The sequence below is a fragment of the Pseudorca crassidens genome, chromosome 21 (genome assembly GCF_039906515.1).
Source record: "Pseudorca crassidens isolate mPseCra1 chromosome 21, mPseCra1.hap1, whole genome shotgun sequence".
NCBI classification, from domain to species: Eukaryota; Metazoa; Chordata; class Mammalia; order Artiodactyla; family Delphinidae; genus Pseudorca; species Pseudorca crassidens.
The window spans coordinates 5525177-5542040 of NC_090316.1; the positions used below are offsets into that span (position 1 = coordinate 5525177).

General features: G+C 37.9%; 1 protein-coding gene across 2 annotated transcripts in view; it reads left to right on the top strand.

Annotated features, from left to right (window-relative positions):
- KAT6A (lysine acetyltransferase 6A) overlaps positions 1 to 16864 on the top strand; it is a 109737-nt gene that overhangs the window by 65202 nt on the left and 27671 nt on the right. For both annotated transcript variants that reach the window (XM_067721908.1, XM_067721909.1), the window contains exons 8-9: positions 1646 to 1764; positions 14781 to 14896. In XM_067721908.1, the coding sequence (XP_067578009.1) occupies positions 1646 to 1764; positions 14781 to 14896 (235 nt within the window). The remainder of the gene's footprint in view (positions 1 to 1645; positions 1765 to 14780; positions 14897 to 16864) is intronic.

Genomic DNA, 16864 nt, shown 5'->3' on the forward strand with positions numbered 1-16864 from the left:
AAGAAAGTTAGAAAGGGCTCTTGGATCACAGGGCCGAATCTGTAGTGTCTCATGTGCTGCAAGGACTTCCTTAACTTTTATTTCCTTCCCCGCAGTGTCCCATTGGTGATTGTATTCACTTCTTCATCATTCCTGCTTATATCAATGATTGATTGGTCCACTGCAGGAGAGAAAAATCCTCATCCTTGTCAGGTCCCCCCTTTTATGCTGTATTGATTGGCTTTTCACCTGAGTGGCAATCAACTAACTACAGTTTAAGCATTTAAGTACTTTTCAGGTCTTTATCAGCCATGTAGACTGTAGATAAGCTCCACGCTGAGTACATTTATCTAAGAAAATATGCAAGCCATTTAGGTTGGATTTAGGAAGGAATCTCTTAAAGCAGATCGTGATAAAAGACATTTTTGAATTAACCATTTCACTGGTGGTGGATTATTAGAAGAATCTACTGGAAAGTGTTAGAAATTATTAGAGCAAATGTATAAAGTGTATGGAGAACCAGTATTGAGCTTTAGGCATTGGTATGAGCTTTTGCTTTAATTGGCTCTGTCATTTTCTTTATGAATTGTAGAGTGTAAGAAGCAATCTGCACCATCTGACACAATGCTACGGAATACTGTGCTAGATCTGTGCCTGCATCGTCTGTGTCATGCACTAGGGGGCATTAAAGGCACAGAATATCTTCAGATTAGATATGTATTTTTCAGTTTAGGAATATTGTCAAGAGTGAGTCCTTGTCCTTCTTCTTCTTACACTAAATGAGTAACTGTATGTGCAATTGATTTTTAAAAGAGAACTGTCTGTCACTAATGGGTTTTTTTCAGCCACACTCATACAGAGAGGAAGTGAGACCACATCAGTGTCATCTTCAAATGCAAAGGATAGTGATCTACTTAATCCCTCAATGCTCCTTTCACTCATTTCTTTACCCATTTGAGGAAGGTGCATCATTTAGTGTATGCTTATTATAATTTGTCATACTTACCCAGAGGATTACCACCTGTGATACTCAGGCTTTGGAGTTTGTGCTTTAAAAGGGTACCCAGAATGTGAGGGGAGTTGGTAGTACTTGGCATCAGTTAAAGTAGCTATTTGAAATACATCTTTTTGTTGAGATAAGAATGTATTGGCCTTATGAAGATTGCGGAATCATTGAGCATTTTAAAAGGAGCAAAATTTCCTTGTTTTGCTCTGAAGTGATAAAAATTATGTCTTGCTATAACATAAACTTCATCCATACTACCAAAGAATGAAGAAGCAATATTTGCATGTTGACATGTTAAACTCATATTAAAAGTTTTATATTCATGTTATTTCAAAATAGACTTCATACTTCTTAGACCCTTTCCCTGTTCTACTTTTATATGTATGTATGTATATACTGAAATACAATCTCTTTTAATGAAGTTTAAGTTTAGTTATTTAGCTAGTATTTTTAAGCAGCTTTAAGTCAATTCAGGGTTTTCATTATAAGGCAAGATATAATATGTACATATTGTTTATTGACTAGTATCTTTCTGGGAGTCAGTTTAATGTTATCCTCTTCTCTTTTATATAAATAATATTAAGACTTTTGAAATTTGTTCTAGTTCATGTACTAAACTGAAGGTAGCATTAATAACGTGAGCCCTTTCTTAATGTGCAGACAATCAGGATGGCTGGGACGGCAAACAAGAAAGTGAGGAACGGCTTTTTGGGAGCCAGGAAATCATGACTGAGAAAGATATGGAATTATTTCGTGATATCCAAGAACAAGCACTGCAGGTAAAGTTGAATATTCAGATGGGACAAACAGTTTGTTCATGGATGAGAAACAGAGGATTAATTATATTGTGGGTAAAGCAGTAATAGCAATTTATTTATCCATCTGATCTGCAAATAGATGTGGTTTGTGCGTGTGCATAGTTTGCTGGTGTTCTTTTCAAACCCATGATAACTGCTTTGGTTTTGCAGATAAACACATTGCTTTGACTACCAGTATCAAATGAGCTTGGTTTATTTATCAATATTTTCTGTCTTATGTATGAAGAAGAGTTTAGGATTTTACCAACAAACAAAAACCAAGCCTCTCTCAAGTGATAAAACACATATTCATTAATTCAGGAAATATTTATTAAATGCTTCTGCCTTAATCCTTTGTTAACACGTAGCAAGATACAAATGTACAGACACAGAACCTACGTCTGTGCCAGATGCTAGAGATGCCAAGGTAAATGACAGGATTCCTTCTCTAGCCAGGAGAGACTTGTAAATAGATAATTTCCTTAATGTGAAAGTTTAATTATAGAATACATGGAATTTGGGGAGTATGGGAGGCAAGTATGTACTTCTTTCTTTCTGGGGAGGTCAGAGGAGGATTCATTGAGGGGAAATAATACTTGAGGTGGTCTTAAGAATGTATAGGAGTTTATCAGGATGACAAGGAATGGGGTCCCGTATAATTAGAAGGAACAGAAGTGTGAAGATTTGAAAATGGGGGGAAATGTGACGAACATAGGGTGTAGATAATGGCAGAAGAACAGATTGGAAGAGTGCAGGGGTAGATCATAAAGGCTCCTTTGGATTGTGTTTATTTATCTTTTGTCTTTTCCTCCTTTGCCACCAACTCACTGTGTAAGCCAAGTTGAGTTCTGTCTCTTTTCTTGAAATTAAGAATTTATGAGGCTGATGCTGGGGATTCCTGTTGCATAGGTGAAACTCTTTGGATTAAGAGACCCATTAGTGAATAGACTGTTTATGTAGAGTATTTTTGAAAAATAAAGACAACAGTATAAATATTCAGCAAATATTTACTCGGCATTTCACCGTCTTATGATTTAACCAGGTATGGCTTTGAGTCAGGTAGATCTGAGGTCAAGCCTTGGTCTGTCATTTACTAACTTCTACTTCAGGCAAGTTGCTTAACCTCTGAAGGCATACTATTTTCCGGACAATAAGTAAAAAAAAAAAAAAAAGTGTTATAGGTACTGTAGTAGAAAGTTACATGATGTTCAGTGGGAATTCAAAGGAGTTCTTCACTTTTTAAGAACCTTTTTTTTCCCCTGAATAAGTTGCAGACATATGCTAATGCCTTTTATTCCTGCTTATTTGTGTGTATTTCCTAAAAACAAGGACGTTCTTATACTTGACCACAGTACAGTCATCACATCAGGAATTTAACACCAATGAAGCATGTTACCTAATCTGGAGATTTTAATCAAATTTCACCAGCTGTACCACTAATGTTCTTTATAGCAAAAGGAAAAATAAGCCATGTCCTGGTCCACTGTCCAGTCTAGGATCATGTGTTTCGTTTATTTGTTGTGTCTCCTTAGTCTCCTTTAACCTGAAACAGTTTCTCAGTCTTTATCTTTCACGCCCTCGACATTTTTGACGTGTACAGGTCATTTATTTTGTTAAACGTCTTACAGAGGTGACGTGTCATCGTCAGTGTGTCATACCAGGAGGCACGTAGTAGGTGTTCGTCCTGTTACAAGTGATGTTAACTTGATCACTTGGTTACAGTGGTATCGTGCCTTGTTTCTTCTCTGTGAAATCATTTGCCCTCTGTAATTATTAATATGTATCTTGTGGGAATACACTTTCTGTAAATATCCTGTTTCTTATCAGATTTTACCTGCTAGACTTTGCAGGTTGCTTTAGATGGAATTAGATGATTTTCTAATTCCATCATTTATTTTATGTTTATTAATTGGCGTACTGCTGTAAGGAAGAGCTTTTCCTTCTTCCTGTCTATCAGTCTATCTATCCATCCATCCATCCCTCCATCCATATGTCTAGCTGTCTATCTATGACTTGTAGATTCTTATTTTATGAGTTATCTTATCATTTGTTGCTATTGATATTTATTTTGATGCTCAGATTGTTCCAGATTTGGGCAGGGGGAACCTCAAGCCAGCCCCTGTGTCATTCTGACGTGTCTCTGTCATTTTTCCCCCCACACAGATTGAGAACATTTATTGTGATTTTAATCTCTACCTCACCCTTAACTTTGGTTTTTGTGTGTGTGTTACTTTCTCCAGTTTATTCATTTGGTGATTTTTAAAATTGAGGTATAATTGACATATAACATTATATTAGTTTCAGGTGTACAACAAAATGATTCGATATTTGTACAGTCCATATTCGTATTTACTTTTGGCCACAGCAGTATATCCTAGGCTCTTGTTGTTCTAGTTGTAGATTCAGCCATTTCTCTAAGAATCCCTGGTTCCTTTTATTGGAGAACAGGAGTCAGTGGTAGTTCTGTTCTTTTACTTGCTCAGGCCCAAAGAGGTCCTTGATTTTTTTTCTGTCTCATGCTCTGTACATATTCAGTTCATCAGCAAATCCTGTTGGTTCTGCCTTCACAATATATCCAGAATATGACTCCTTCTTTTCCCTTCCACCTCTGTCTTAGCCTAAGCTGCCGGCACCTGCTTGGGCTGTTGTAACGTCTCCAGACCCAGCTACTTGCTTCCACTCCTGTTCCTCACCCCAGTCCTTAGTCTGTATTCTTTATACAGGGCCCGCAGTAAATGTTTTGAAACATACCACTCCTCTGCTCAGAAGCCCTCCAGTGTCTTTCAGTCTTGCTTAGAATGTTTAAAAAGGCCCACCATGACCTTGTGCCTGCTCTCCTCTTCCACGTTGTCCTCCCACTCTTGCCCTTGTTTGCTCTGCTCCAGCCACAGGCCGCCTCCTCTTCCTCAGACACACCAGGCACCCTTCTGCCTTGGAGCCTTTGCACTTACTGCTCCCCGTCTGGATTGCCCTTCCTCTGGCCCAGACGTCTAGTTGGCTCACTCTGTTTAGGTCTCTGCTCCTGTCACCCATCAGAGAGGCCCTTCCTAAATCCCAAACTGAAATAGCATACATTTATCCCCACTGTATCACTCTGTGTCCCCCTACCTGCTTGCTTGTCCTATATAGTACTTATCACTTCCTGAATGGAAATATTTATTTCTAGAATGTAAGTGCCTTGAGAACAGGCACTTTCTTTTTGGTCACTGCTTTATACCAAGTACCTGGAATATAGTAAAGGCTCAGTAAATATTTGTTTAATGAATGGATGTTTAAATGAAATTTTCTGCTGGGAGAAATGGGCCAGGAGTTGGAATAATAGGAGTGTGAAGAGAAAGATGACTAGAGAGAGTTAAAAGGGGTGCTGAGCCTTGCTGAGACCCAGTGGAGACAATATAAATTTGTATTGACAATAATCTGGCTAATTGTGTGTTTCTTCCAGCATTTTATTAAACTTGTGATTGTCCATGTACGTTATCTGGCACCAAAGAAATAACTAGATATTTGAATTCTAATCTGTGCTTATTTTCATTGGCAGTGCACTGAAATTCTGACGATGGTAGTATTTCTGCATGAGGTTCATTCATTTGGAATTCATGTGCCCGGCATGGAACTAGAGCTATAGGCTGAACAAAAAGTCATAGCTTCTGCCTTCATGAAACTTTGCCTCATGAGTGAGACAGATAGTAAACAATCATACAAATAAATCTGTTATTACAAACTGATAAGTAACAGGAAGAAAATAAGAATGCAATGAGAGGTTATAGTAGACACTTCCTGGTCCAGGTGTCTGGGATTCCACTTTTAGGGCAGTGATAATTTACACAGGGACCTAAAGGTTGAGTGGAAAAGTCAGCAAGGCACAAAACAGTTAAGAAGGATGTTCCAGACATAGGGGCTGCCTGTGTAAACGTCTTGAGGCATAAAGGATCTTGGTAAATTTGAGAAACTAAAAGAAGACCAGTATAACTAGAGTACAGTGAATAAAATTCACAAAAGATAAAGCTGAAGAGATAAGCTGATGACATAAGTTAGGATTGGGGTTTTTATTGTAACTGTAGTGGGAAACCATTGAATGCTTTTTTTTAGAAAATTCTTTTCCATTATGGTTTATTATAAGATATTGAATATAGTTCCCTATGCTATACAGTAGGTCCTTGTTGTTTATCTCTTTTGTATATAGTAGTGTGTATCTGTTATCCCGAACTCCTAATTTATCCCTCCCTGTCCCTTTCCCCGTTGGTAACCATTAGTTTGTTTTCTATGTTTGTGAGTCTATTTCTGTTTCTTAAATAAGTTTCATTTGTATCATATTTTTTAGACTCTGCATATAAGTGATGTCATATGATATTCGTCTTTCTCTGACTTACTTCACTTAGTATGATCATCTCTAGGTCCATCCATGTTGCTACAAATGGCATTATTTCATTCTTTTTTATGGCTGAGTAGTATTCCATTGTATACATCCACCACATCTTCTTTAATCATTGAATGATTTTAGAAAGGAAATAGATCAGATTTGCATTAATTTTTTTTTTTTTTTTGGCCACTCTATGAGGAATGGATTGGAATTAGGCAAGAGTCAAAGCTGGGAAACCAATTTAGAGGCTTTTTCAGTGATCCAGATGGAAGAAGATGGTGACTTAGACTAGAGAGGTGGCAGTGGAAATGGGAGAGAAGTGGATGGATTTAGAATGCATTTCAGAGACGGAGTCAGCAGAACTTGGTGGTAGGTTCAGTGTAGGTGGTAGGTAGTGTGCAGTGTAAAGGGGCAGGAGGTTGTCAAGGACAGCTCCCAGGCTCTCTGACCTAATGTAACAGAGAAAGTGGGTTGAAGCCAGTGGGGAGAGTCACTATTGATTAGATTAGATGATGTTTTTAAATAATAGAAGCATTCATAAACATAACATACAAAGTCATTTTTGAGAGCCTAGATATTCTTTAGTAGAAACTGCTTCAACCTTTGTTCCACAAATTTTGCAGGAAGATTTTATTACAGGGTCTTATGCAGTCTTCATAAGAGATAAATAAATGATAAAGGAGTTAATATAGGAATACATCCAAGCAAAAACCCATCATTTATTAAGTACCTACTTTGTTCTAGAAACTATGCTAGGTGCAGGGGCTATGAATGAGACATTGTTTTTATTTTCATAGAGCTTTTACCATTTAGTAGGAAACGAACTCACAAAAACAAATCCAATAGTGATGGCTCATAGTGATGATCTTGAACAATTAAATTTTGTGTGATACATTATCTAATTAAGTTGAGCATTATTGAAACGTTTAGCAAGTGCCACCCCCCCCCCAAAAAAAAGTCATCTGTTAATTGGTTTTGTTTTGTTTTGTTTTTGTTTTTGTTTTTGTTTTAATTTCAGGAAAAGGATATAGTTTGCCTGGTACTATGTTCCATCATTACTAGCTAGTCAGTGAACACTTCATAAAAAAGAGCCACCTCTAAAAAGAGAAACAGAAGTATAAGAAATTAGTAGTATAGGCTTTTGTTTGGAATTATATTTCAACAGTGATCTTGTGAGCTTGGAAGAAATGGTTTTTCTTAAAAGATGCATTACCAGAAAGAAGCATTTGTATTCAACTCATTACATTGAAGAGCATAACAGCCTCCTCGAAATATATAGAATGATATTTACATAAAATATCACCAAATAGCACATTATATTTCTATAGTAATTTTAGTGCTTTCTAATTTTGAAGGATTTGATTGTTTTTTTTTTGTGGTTCTAGAAAGTTAACAGCATTTTTGAAATCTGTGTGGGCCACTAAAATAATTTTCTTCTTTGCATAAAGAATTGAACAGTTAATTAGAAATGGAATAAACTAGGTTCAACAACTCTCTTCACCCTATGAGGTAAGGATTGTTATCCCTATTTAATTTAATTAAGTAATTAATTTTTTTCCTAGAAAAATGTTTATCTTAGAATTAACAAAACATGCATGTAAAAGCATTAACATTATATGCCTAATGTCGCAACTACCTAAACAGTCATTCTCAAGCCAGGATGTACTTCAAAACCACCTTAACCTGCCTAGGCTCTGTTAAAATATTCAGAAACTCCAGGGACTGAGGAGAAGGGGCCCAGGTACAGTATTTAGGAAACACTTGCCAGATGATCTTGTAGTTGGGAACTGCTCTAAGATATATGAGCCTGTTAGCTACAACTAGAATAGGAAAGTCAAGATGCAAAGGCGGTTCTATAACTTTAAGCAGTTAGTTCTCATCCACATTAACTGTCTGAGATTTTTGAAAGTGGTGACAGGTACATAGGTAACCAATGTATAGAGATTGTTTGGCGAATCTTCGTCTTCGTTACGTTTTCTGGACAACTGCACACGGATACGGTATGTGACATTCCTTATTCCTTTGGCCCAGCAGCTTTGTTGAGCCTGTTGTCAACGCGCACATCTGGAGTTCCCATCTCCTTCATGGCAAATTTCCGGATTTCTTTGAGTGCCCAGAGGGCATGCTTCTTGAAACCCACTCCACTTTACACAAGGAAACCGAGACTTTTAGTTGAGTGACTTTCCTGAAGTTATGTAACTAGTAATGGTAGAGGTGGATTAGAGCTGGAGCCTGTGTGACTTCCATTTTTGTGCCCCTGATCACAGTAACATCCTGCATTACCTTGTAAAAGACGTTACAGAGGCATCAAAATCATAAAGCCTGTACTGAATGCAAGTAGGGAAAGGTAAGATAAACAGCAAACAGTGGCCCAGAGTACCAGTTGATGTAATTTGTTGCTGTATTAAATGATATGGACTGTTTCATATGTTCACAGTATATTCTAGGATTAGTAAGAGTTGGTATGATCTGAGATGGTCACAGAAGAAGCAGGATTTAGGTAAATGAAGAGGATGAGGGCTTACCAGGTAGAGTAAACCGCATTAACTTCAGCTTTGAGGAATACAGTGTATATATTATATTAATACAAGAGACATTGTGATTATTGGTCCATCAGGTCAACAGATATTTGAGGGCCTACTATGTGCAGGTCATACTGTGGCGATGATGTAGAAACACAATAGCTGCCTGTGAAGGTGTTATAACACGGGCAGTCCTTGCTTTGCATGGCGCTGTGCTGATGGGGACACATGCATATCAGAATTGTGTTCGTGCTTCATGCACTCTGTAGCGACTGAGATTGGATCTCAGTTTTGATATGCATAAGTTTCAGTTAACATGGTAGCATGCAAAGCAAGGACCGCCTGTAGTTTAGTCTGAGAGGTAAAACTGCATGGAACATTGTTGGGTAATGGTAAAAAATACATTGAATTACTGGTATAGGGCTGGATTTTAGAGGACTTTGAAAGCTAATAAGAGGATGTTAGTTTTAGCATGCTAGGGTTTTAAGGTATCTCCATGACTGCTTTTTTTTTTTTTTTTTTTTTGCGGTACACGGGCCTCTCACTGTTGTGGCCTCTCCCGTTGCGGAGCACAGGCTCCGGACGCGCAGGCTCAGCGGCCATGGCTCACGGGCCCAGCCACTCCGCGGCATGTGGGATCTTTCTGGACCTGGGCACGAACCCGTGTCCCCTGCATCGGCAGGCGGACTCTCAACCACTGTGCCACCAGGGAAGCCCCATGACTGCTTTTTTGTTGCTGGAGTGGACTCCTTGGTACTGCTGAAATTAGGGATGGGAGCAGAGGGCTGTTTTAGTGTCTGAAGGCATTTACCCATTAATTATGAGTCACATATTAAAGGCTGTTTAGATGTATTTTGAGTTCATTCATTTGATGATTTAGCAAAATTGTATTGAGTATTTAGTAAGATAGTGGTTAAGAGCCTAGGTATTAGAGATAGCCTGCACGGGTTCAAATCCTGTCTCTGCTGAGTGACCTTGGTCAACCAAGTTACTTAATAGGTTTCTTGAAAGGATTAAATGAATTGATATTTGCAAGGCGCTTAGTATGTTATTCACATCATTTGGGGCATTGACCTTAGGTAGGAGCCTAGACCATTTATCCATAGCCTTAAGGAAGGGCAGGGTGTATGGCCACAAGGGTAGACATACAGATGTGCCGTGGAAAGCTGTGGAAGCTCTCTTCTGATTGCTTCTTAGAAAGCAAAGGCATTGCTTGAATGTGAAGATGGGGTACAAGGTATTGGAGGCTTGAGAGACAGGAGAAAGTAATGAAATAATCTAGAAGAGTAGGAGAGTGAATGGAGTAGGGAAGCATCAAGCACCCATTGAGGTTAGTGGGTATGAATTATAAATTGAGACTAGTGAGCATGGTTCTGTGTTTTTCTCTAATAGTGTTCAGATATGAGGGTAATAACTTGGATTGTGTTGGAATATTGAATTTAACCAGAGTTGGGATTTTGGTGAATCAGGAGAAAAGCAAGGAAGTTAAGGATGTATGTAAAGATGAGGTACAGTAAAAGACCTTGGAATCTAAGCTGGATAAGAAGAAAAAGAAAGTCTAAGTCCCCATTTCTCCCTCCCCCAGCCCCTAGCAACCACCATTCTACTTTCTGTCTATGAATTTAACTACTCTAGGTAGACCTCACATGAGTGCAGTTGTAAAATATTTGTCCTTTTGTGTCGGCCTTATTTTACTTAGCATAATGTCTTCAAGGTTCATCCATGTTGTAATATGTGTCAGAATTTTCTTCCTTTTTAAAGTCTAAATAGTATTCCATTGTGTGTTTGTACCACATCTTTTTTATCCCTTTATCCGTCAATGGACACTTGGGTTGCTTCTGCCTTTCGACTTATGAATAAGGCTGCTATGAACATGGTGTACAAATAATTGTTTGAGTCCTGGCTTTCAATTCTTTTGGCTGTATTCCCAGAAGTGCAGTTGCTGGTTCATATGATAATTCTGTGTTTAATTTTTTGAGGAACTGCCATACTGTTTTTCCGCAGTGGCCGTACCATTTTACATTCCCACCAGCAATGCTCAAGAGTTCCAGTTTCTCCAGATGCTCGCCAACACTTGTTATTTTCTGGTGTTTTGTTTTGTTTTTTATAGTAGCAATCCTAATGGGTGTGAAGTGGTATCTCATTGTGGTTCACATTTGCATTTTCCTGATGATTAGTGATGTTGAACATCTTTTCATGTACATATTGGCCATCTGTATGTATATCTTCTTTAGAGTGAAAAAAAATTATAACTCATTTTATAGTAAGATCTTAGTTACCCTAATTCAATTGTTGGCAAAACATGATCTGAACTGAGTTTAGACTATATATATTCTTTACTTATCCCATTTAATGTGACTATTCATATGCTTTGCTAAAAAAATATTAATGTATCTGATTATGGAGCATTGTCCCGAATCCTACTGAGGCTGTTGATTTAAGATACATATAGGTACTGTAGAACTTCTCTAACAAGAGAAAAATTCAGTATTCCAAAGTACATTCTATTCCAAGGGTTTTGGATAAGAGACTCTGGACATGTAGTAGCTTCATTTCTTTGGAAAACTAAGTTCCAGTTCAAAGAAACTTACACACAAACTTTTGGAATTCAGAAATTAATTAGTTGAGGGCTACCCATATTTTCTATCTCACCTTGTACCCGGTTGGTTCTTTTCTTTCTTTGTGCTTCACTCTTGATATTCCTGTCCTGGAGTTCTTTACCTCTTAACTTTTCTGATCCTTGGCTTCTCTCCCCTCCCCCCATCTATAAAGCAGGCATGTTGTTTCCTACTTTGAGGAATGGATTGTGGGGAATAAATGAGATGACAGTGCGAGGTGCAGAGACTGCACAGTAGGTGCCCCACACATGCTGAGTCTCTTTACTCCTTAAGGTCATGCTGTCTCCACTTTGCAGCATGTGAACTCATTCTTATGCATCTCTTTCATCAGGTAACTTTTAATCCCTAAGGAACAGAATTATTTTTTATCATAGTTTTTATGGGAAAATGTTCAAATACCAGAAAGATATGTCCTCTCCCCACATTTCACATTCTCATACTGATACTAAGGGTACAGTCCTACCCTCCACTCCCACCCCAAAATGTCATTTCCCACAGGGAATGGGAAAGGAAGGTCCGGCAGAGGGAGGGAACAGGGCTGTATTTACATCAGTTGTAATTTTCGTTCTGTACCAGATCTAGACTTGGGGGTCTCTGTGTGCAAGAGTGGTCTCTGTATTGGAAAATATAAATTAGTCATTTGACAGAAGCGGAGTTTTTGCAGAAGAGTAACAGTCTTTTCTCAAATTGCTGGTAATAAAAGTTTCATTATCTAGAATAGGTATATTTAAAGTTACCTTTTGATTTAGCCCAATTACGAGTGCATTTAGTGCCCCCCCTTACTTTCTTAGATTAAAAAGTCCATTCTGGCCCAGAATATATGTTATGTTTTAAAGATTTTGGCGTATTCAAATGAGAAGGAGGGCACAGAGTGGCAGAACCTGAGTTAAAAGTTTAAAAAAATGTTGTGCCCTTGATTATATTAGATATCTGCTACTTTGAAAGCTGCATGTTTAATGAAATTTTGACTGAAATTTAAAAATAAAATGATTTAGTAAAGATAACCTTGTAATTCAGATTTGACAATTTGAATTTGGCAAGGACTAGGTTAATGAGTGGTGTAGATGCAGCTGTTACTTCCTCACTGCACAGAGCCTTTGTTAATTTCCAGACCTTGGTAAAGGGAAACACACTGGCTCAGAGGCTTCTTTCCCAAGGGAGCTGGAGGTCGTGGAGCCCTGTGGCTGTGCGCATCTCACAGTGCGGGAAGGCGAGAGCTGCGAAGGCAGAGGAGGTCTGCTCTGAGTCTGGTTTTAGATAGACTCTCCTAGTGACGGCAATGTGCAGACAGTTGTACTGGGGCTGGGTATCCACGTCTGCGTTGGGCATCCACTTGGAGGAGCACCGGGCAGCGGATGGGAAAGCTCTCACACAACAGGCGGTGCCGGAGCAGGTGCATGGTCTCACCTTTCGTGCTTCCTGCTTGATCCTTGGCTCAGGAAGTTAGATTTGGTTTCTGATATTGGTTATTCTGATATTTTCTATACTACTATTCTTGTTGTTTTGAGCTGTGAAGATAGGCTAAAAGATACTACTGTATGAATTAGAATACATGATTCTGGAATGTAGTTTAAAGAACAGTGTGTTTAAAACCTTTTGCAGAGTTCTATTTTGGTTTTCAGAAATGAAAAAAATCTTATTTTAACCCTGTCTTGTGTTTTTCTTTTTGATTTTTGCCTTTGGAAGAGCCTCAGTACTCCTTGGTGTCATAACACAGTTTATCCAACTAATAGATGTTTGTCTTTTGTTTTGAGGTGTCTGAGGAAGAGGTGAGGTTTCACCTGGCTGTGTTCCAGCATGAAACCTGAGATAAGTCCCTTGGCCTTTTATAAAAGGGAATGGTTAGAAAGACCAGAGAGTTCTCAAATGAGTTGTGGTGAAAAGGCTTCTTAAATGAATTTATATGAAAAGTGAATAAAAGCCTCTAAATTTTTTTTAGTTTTGTTAGAAGGGGTGTGTGTGTGTGTATGTGTGTGTGTGTGTTTGTCACGAGCTCCAACAAGGGACTTTAGTAATCTCTCAGTGATTTTTAAAGCATGAAGTTGAAGGATAATTTTGGTTGCTCGTTTGAAGAGTTATTAATACTCGTGTTTGATTAGGCTAAATTCTAGCTCCTTTTTTTAAAAAAAAGTCATTTAATAGACTATCCATAATAAATATACATGCATATATATTACATGTTATATGCATAACACACACAGGGGCATACCTTGTTTTATTGCACTTCACTTTATTGTGCTTCATAGATAGTTAGATTTTTACAGATTGAAGGCTGTGGCAGCTCTGAGTTGAGCAAGTGTATCAGCACCACTTTTCCAGCAGCATTTGTTGTGCCTCTGTCACATTTTGGTAATTTTTGCAATATTTCAGACTTTTTCATTATTATATTTGTTCTCATGATCTGTTATGGTGACTTGCTGAAGGCTCAGATAATGGTTAGCATTTTTTAGCAGTAAAGTATTTTTTACTTAAGGTATGTCCGTTGTTTTTTTTAGACATAATGCTATTGCAAACTTAATAGACTAGAGTATAGTGTAAATAGCTTTTATATGCACTGGGAGACCAAAAAATTCGTGTGACTTGCGATATTCACTTTGTTGCTGTGGTCTGGAGCCGAATCCACAGTATCTCCGAGGTATGCCTATATACATGTATGAATCTTGCTGTAGTGGATGCAGGGCAGATCAGATTCCCCTTGAATTTAAGGTTTTAAAACCCGATCCTTGTAGTCAATAGCAGTGGCTTATATTTGAGCTGCTGCTGTGGAAGTCCTCAACGCTTTACAAGTTATTCTTTTTTTAAGATAGTGTAGTTCAGGTTATTGCAGGGATGGGGGTATAGAAATTATTTTAATTATATACAGAAGATAGATAAAAAGGGATAAAAGTGTGTGTTTAACAGAGTATTACTTTCTTTGGTTAAACCTATGAAAAACCACTAAGAAGGGAATTTTAGGGGCAGTGTAAAATGAAGACTCTTACTTGTTTTGTCATATTCCTTAATATCTGTTTTCACAAACCGGCGGATGATTCCTTTCTGTACGTGCTCACATGTTGAGTAGGTGGTTGCTGTTGCTGTCACTTGGGACACTGTACATGTGATCTCGGCCAGTGGGCAGCAAGCACTCCTCCCCACCCCTGACTTTATATCCCCAAGTGCTGGCAGGGTCTCTTTAACAACTAAGTGATTAAGGAGTGAGTTTAGTTGAGGATATTCACAGTATTATTAAATGTGGAAACTGCAACGTTACCAACTGCATTTGGTTCTAAGAGATTTATTAGCATTTTTATTCTTCATTTGGATGCTCTATTTAAAGGATAATACAGCTTATTTCAAAACTTACTAGCTTGTTTCTGGCTTTTTAACTTTTCCTGTGGAATCCTGAGAAGGCGACACTTAGATTCAGATGGGTTTTTTTTGTTTTATTGGTTTTGTTATCTGTCTCAGTGTATTTAATTTAACTAACTTATGTAATTGATGTATTTTCTCACTGCACAGAAAGTTGGAGTGACTGGTCCCCCTGATCCACAAGTCCGCTGTCCCTCTGTTATTGAGTTTGGGAAGTATGAAATCCACACCTGGTACTCTTCTCCATATCCTCAAGAATACTCAAGGTATGTTTTAAGAGACCATTTACTTTCTGTTCTTAGATTCATAGAACTTCAGCACTAGAAGGGATCTTGGAGACACTGTAGTGCAGTTCATGTTTTTACATTTGAAAAAACTGGTTGGTTTTAAATGTCCATAATAGCAGCATACTTTGGCAGCTGCTTAATCTCAGTTGGCTTTAGATTTTCTTTGCTGTAACCTGTCCAAAGCTGTTACTTAAGATTGGAAACCCGACGCATGGTCAGAATGAAAGGGGAACATTTTTTGTTTATGAGAAATTTGCCTTCATACTTCACACTAAGAATATTTTTAAAGGGAGATTCTTATTTTTAACTATAAATAAAGTTTCACTGAGTAGCCTTTTATTTAAATTTTTATAATTTAACGAACTTAGTAAATAATTTGTTTTCCCAGGAGTAATTGGACAAATATTACATATAAATGGCTTGGGTTTCTAGATATAAAAACTGGTCAGTCACCAGCTTTTTGGGGTAAGGCAGCATGCCAGATTTGTTTCATGACTCAACTCTGACATTTATAAGCTACGTAACCTTAGGAGTTACCCAGCTACTTGTTACCTCAGTTTCCTCATCCGTAAAATAGAGCTAACAGTAGTTCTTACTTCATGAGGTTTATTGTGAACATTAAATGAGTTGAAATATGTAAATCACTTCAAAATGGTGAGTGCCCAGTAATGTCAGTTATTATTACTTTTTTCTTTTAGGGTTGAAATTGAAAGAGTTAAAGTAAGATTTGGTCAAAAAATTAAATACTGGCCTACCATTTGAAGTACAGCAGTCATATTAATTCTTTCTTTAATCCCTAAGCTACATATGCCTCAGTTTCCCATTTAGCAGAGTGTTATAAGAAATAATAAATTACGGTGCTCTGTGGGTTAAACACGTATTCAGAGTACTCATTATATAACTTCTTACCTATCTAGTAACATGGTTTGTCTAAAATGTTAGCCAAAATAATTATACTGACAGTGATTTATTTAGTGCTTTATAGTATACACAGTGCTTTAATAGGGGTTATTTCTAAGAAGCTGGGAATAGGCCAGTATAATTTGTTAAAAAACTAGAACTCAGTATTTTTTTAAACTTTCCATGTAACTTAATAACTTGCTTGTGGTTTCCAAGTCTAACAGAAATAGAAAAATAAGAATGAGAATGTTCTTACAGACCTAGATCTCAGTGACCAAAAGAAAAAGAGAGAGAGAGAGAGAGAGAGAGAAAGCAAAACTCCAGGAAACTAACATAAAGCTTATGAAACACAGCAAACTGAGACCCATTTATTGTAGGGTCAGTTAGCCCCAAACTCTGTGGTAGATCTTTAAGGCAGCATTCTGTTTATTTCATGGAAGAACAACAATCTGAGTTTATTAAAAAGATTAAATTATATTTATATATTATTTTATGTATATATGTTAAAAGAGGGAAGGAAATTCCTCAACTACCTACAGAACACAGGTATTCAGTGCAATTTCCTCCTCAGGAGTTCTGGGTAGCCAGGATATTGTATGATCAAGAACAGCAAAGTTGAGGAATTAATTCCTTAATTAAAATAAATTATTTAAATAAATAAATTATTATTTAAAGTAATAGTTTTTGTTTTTTGGTTTTTTTTTGCGGTATGTGGGCCTCTCACTGTTGTGGCCTCTCCCGTTGCGGAGCACAGGCTCCGGATGCGCAGGCTCAACGACCATGGCTCATGGGCCCAGCTGCTCCGCGGCATGTGGGGGATCTTCCCGGACCGGGGCACGAACCCGTGTCCTCTGCTTCGGCAGGCGGACTCTCAACCACTGCGCCACCAGGAAAGCCCAGTTAATAGTAATTTAAATTATTGCCGTTTTTAAGTGAGCTGTCCAAATCACAAGAGTGCTTCACTTAGAAAAGAAAGCTTGTCCAACACATGTGTCACCTGTTCCAGGGATTGTAGTGCAGAGATTAGAACCACAGGCACCTTCTCTC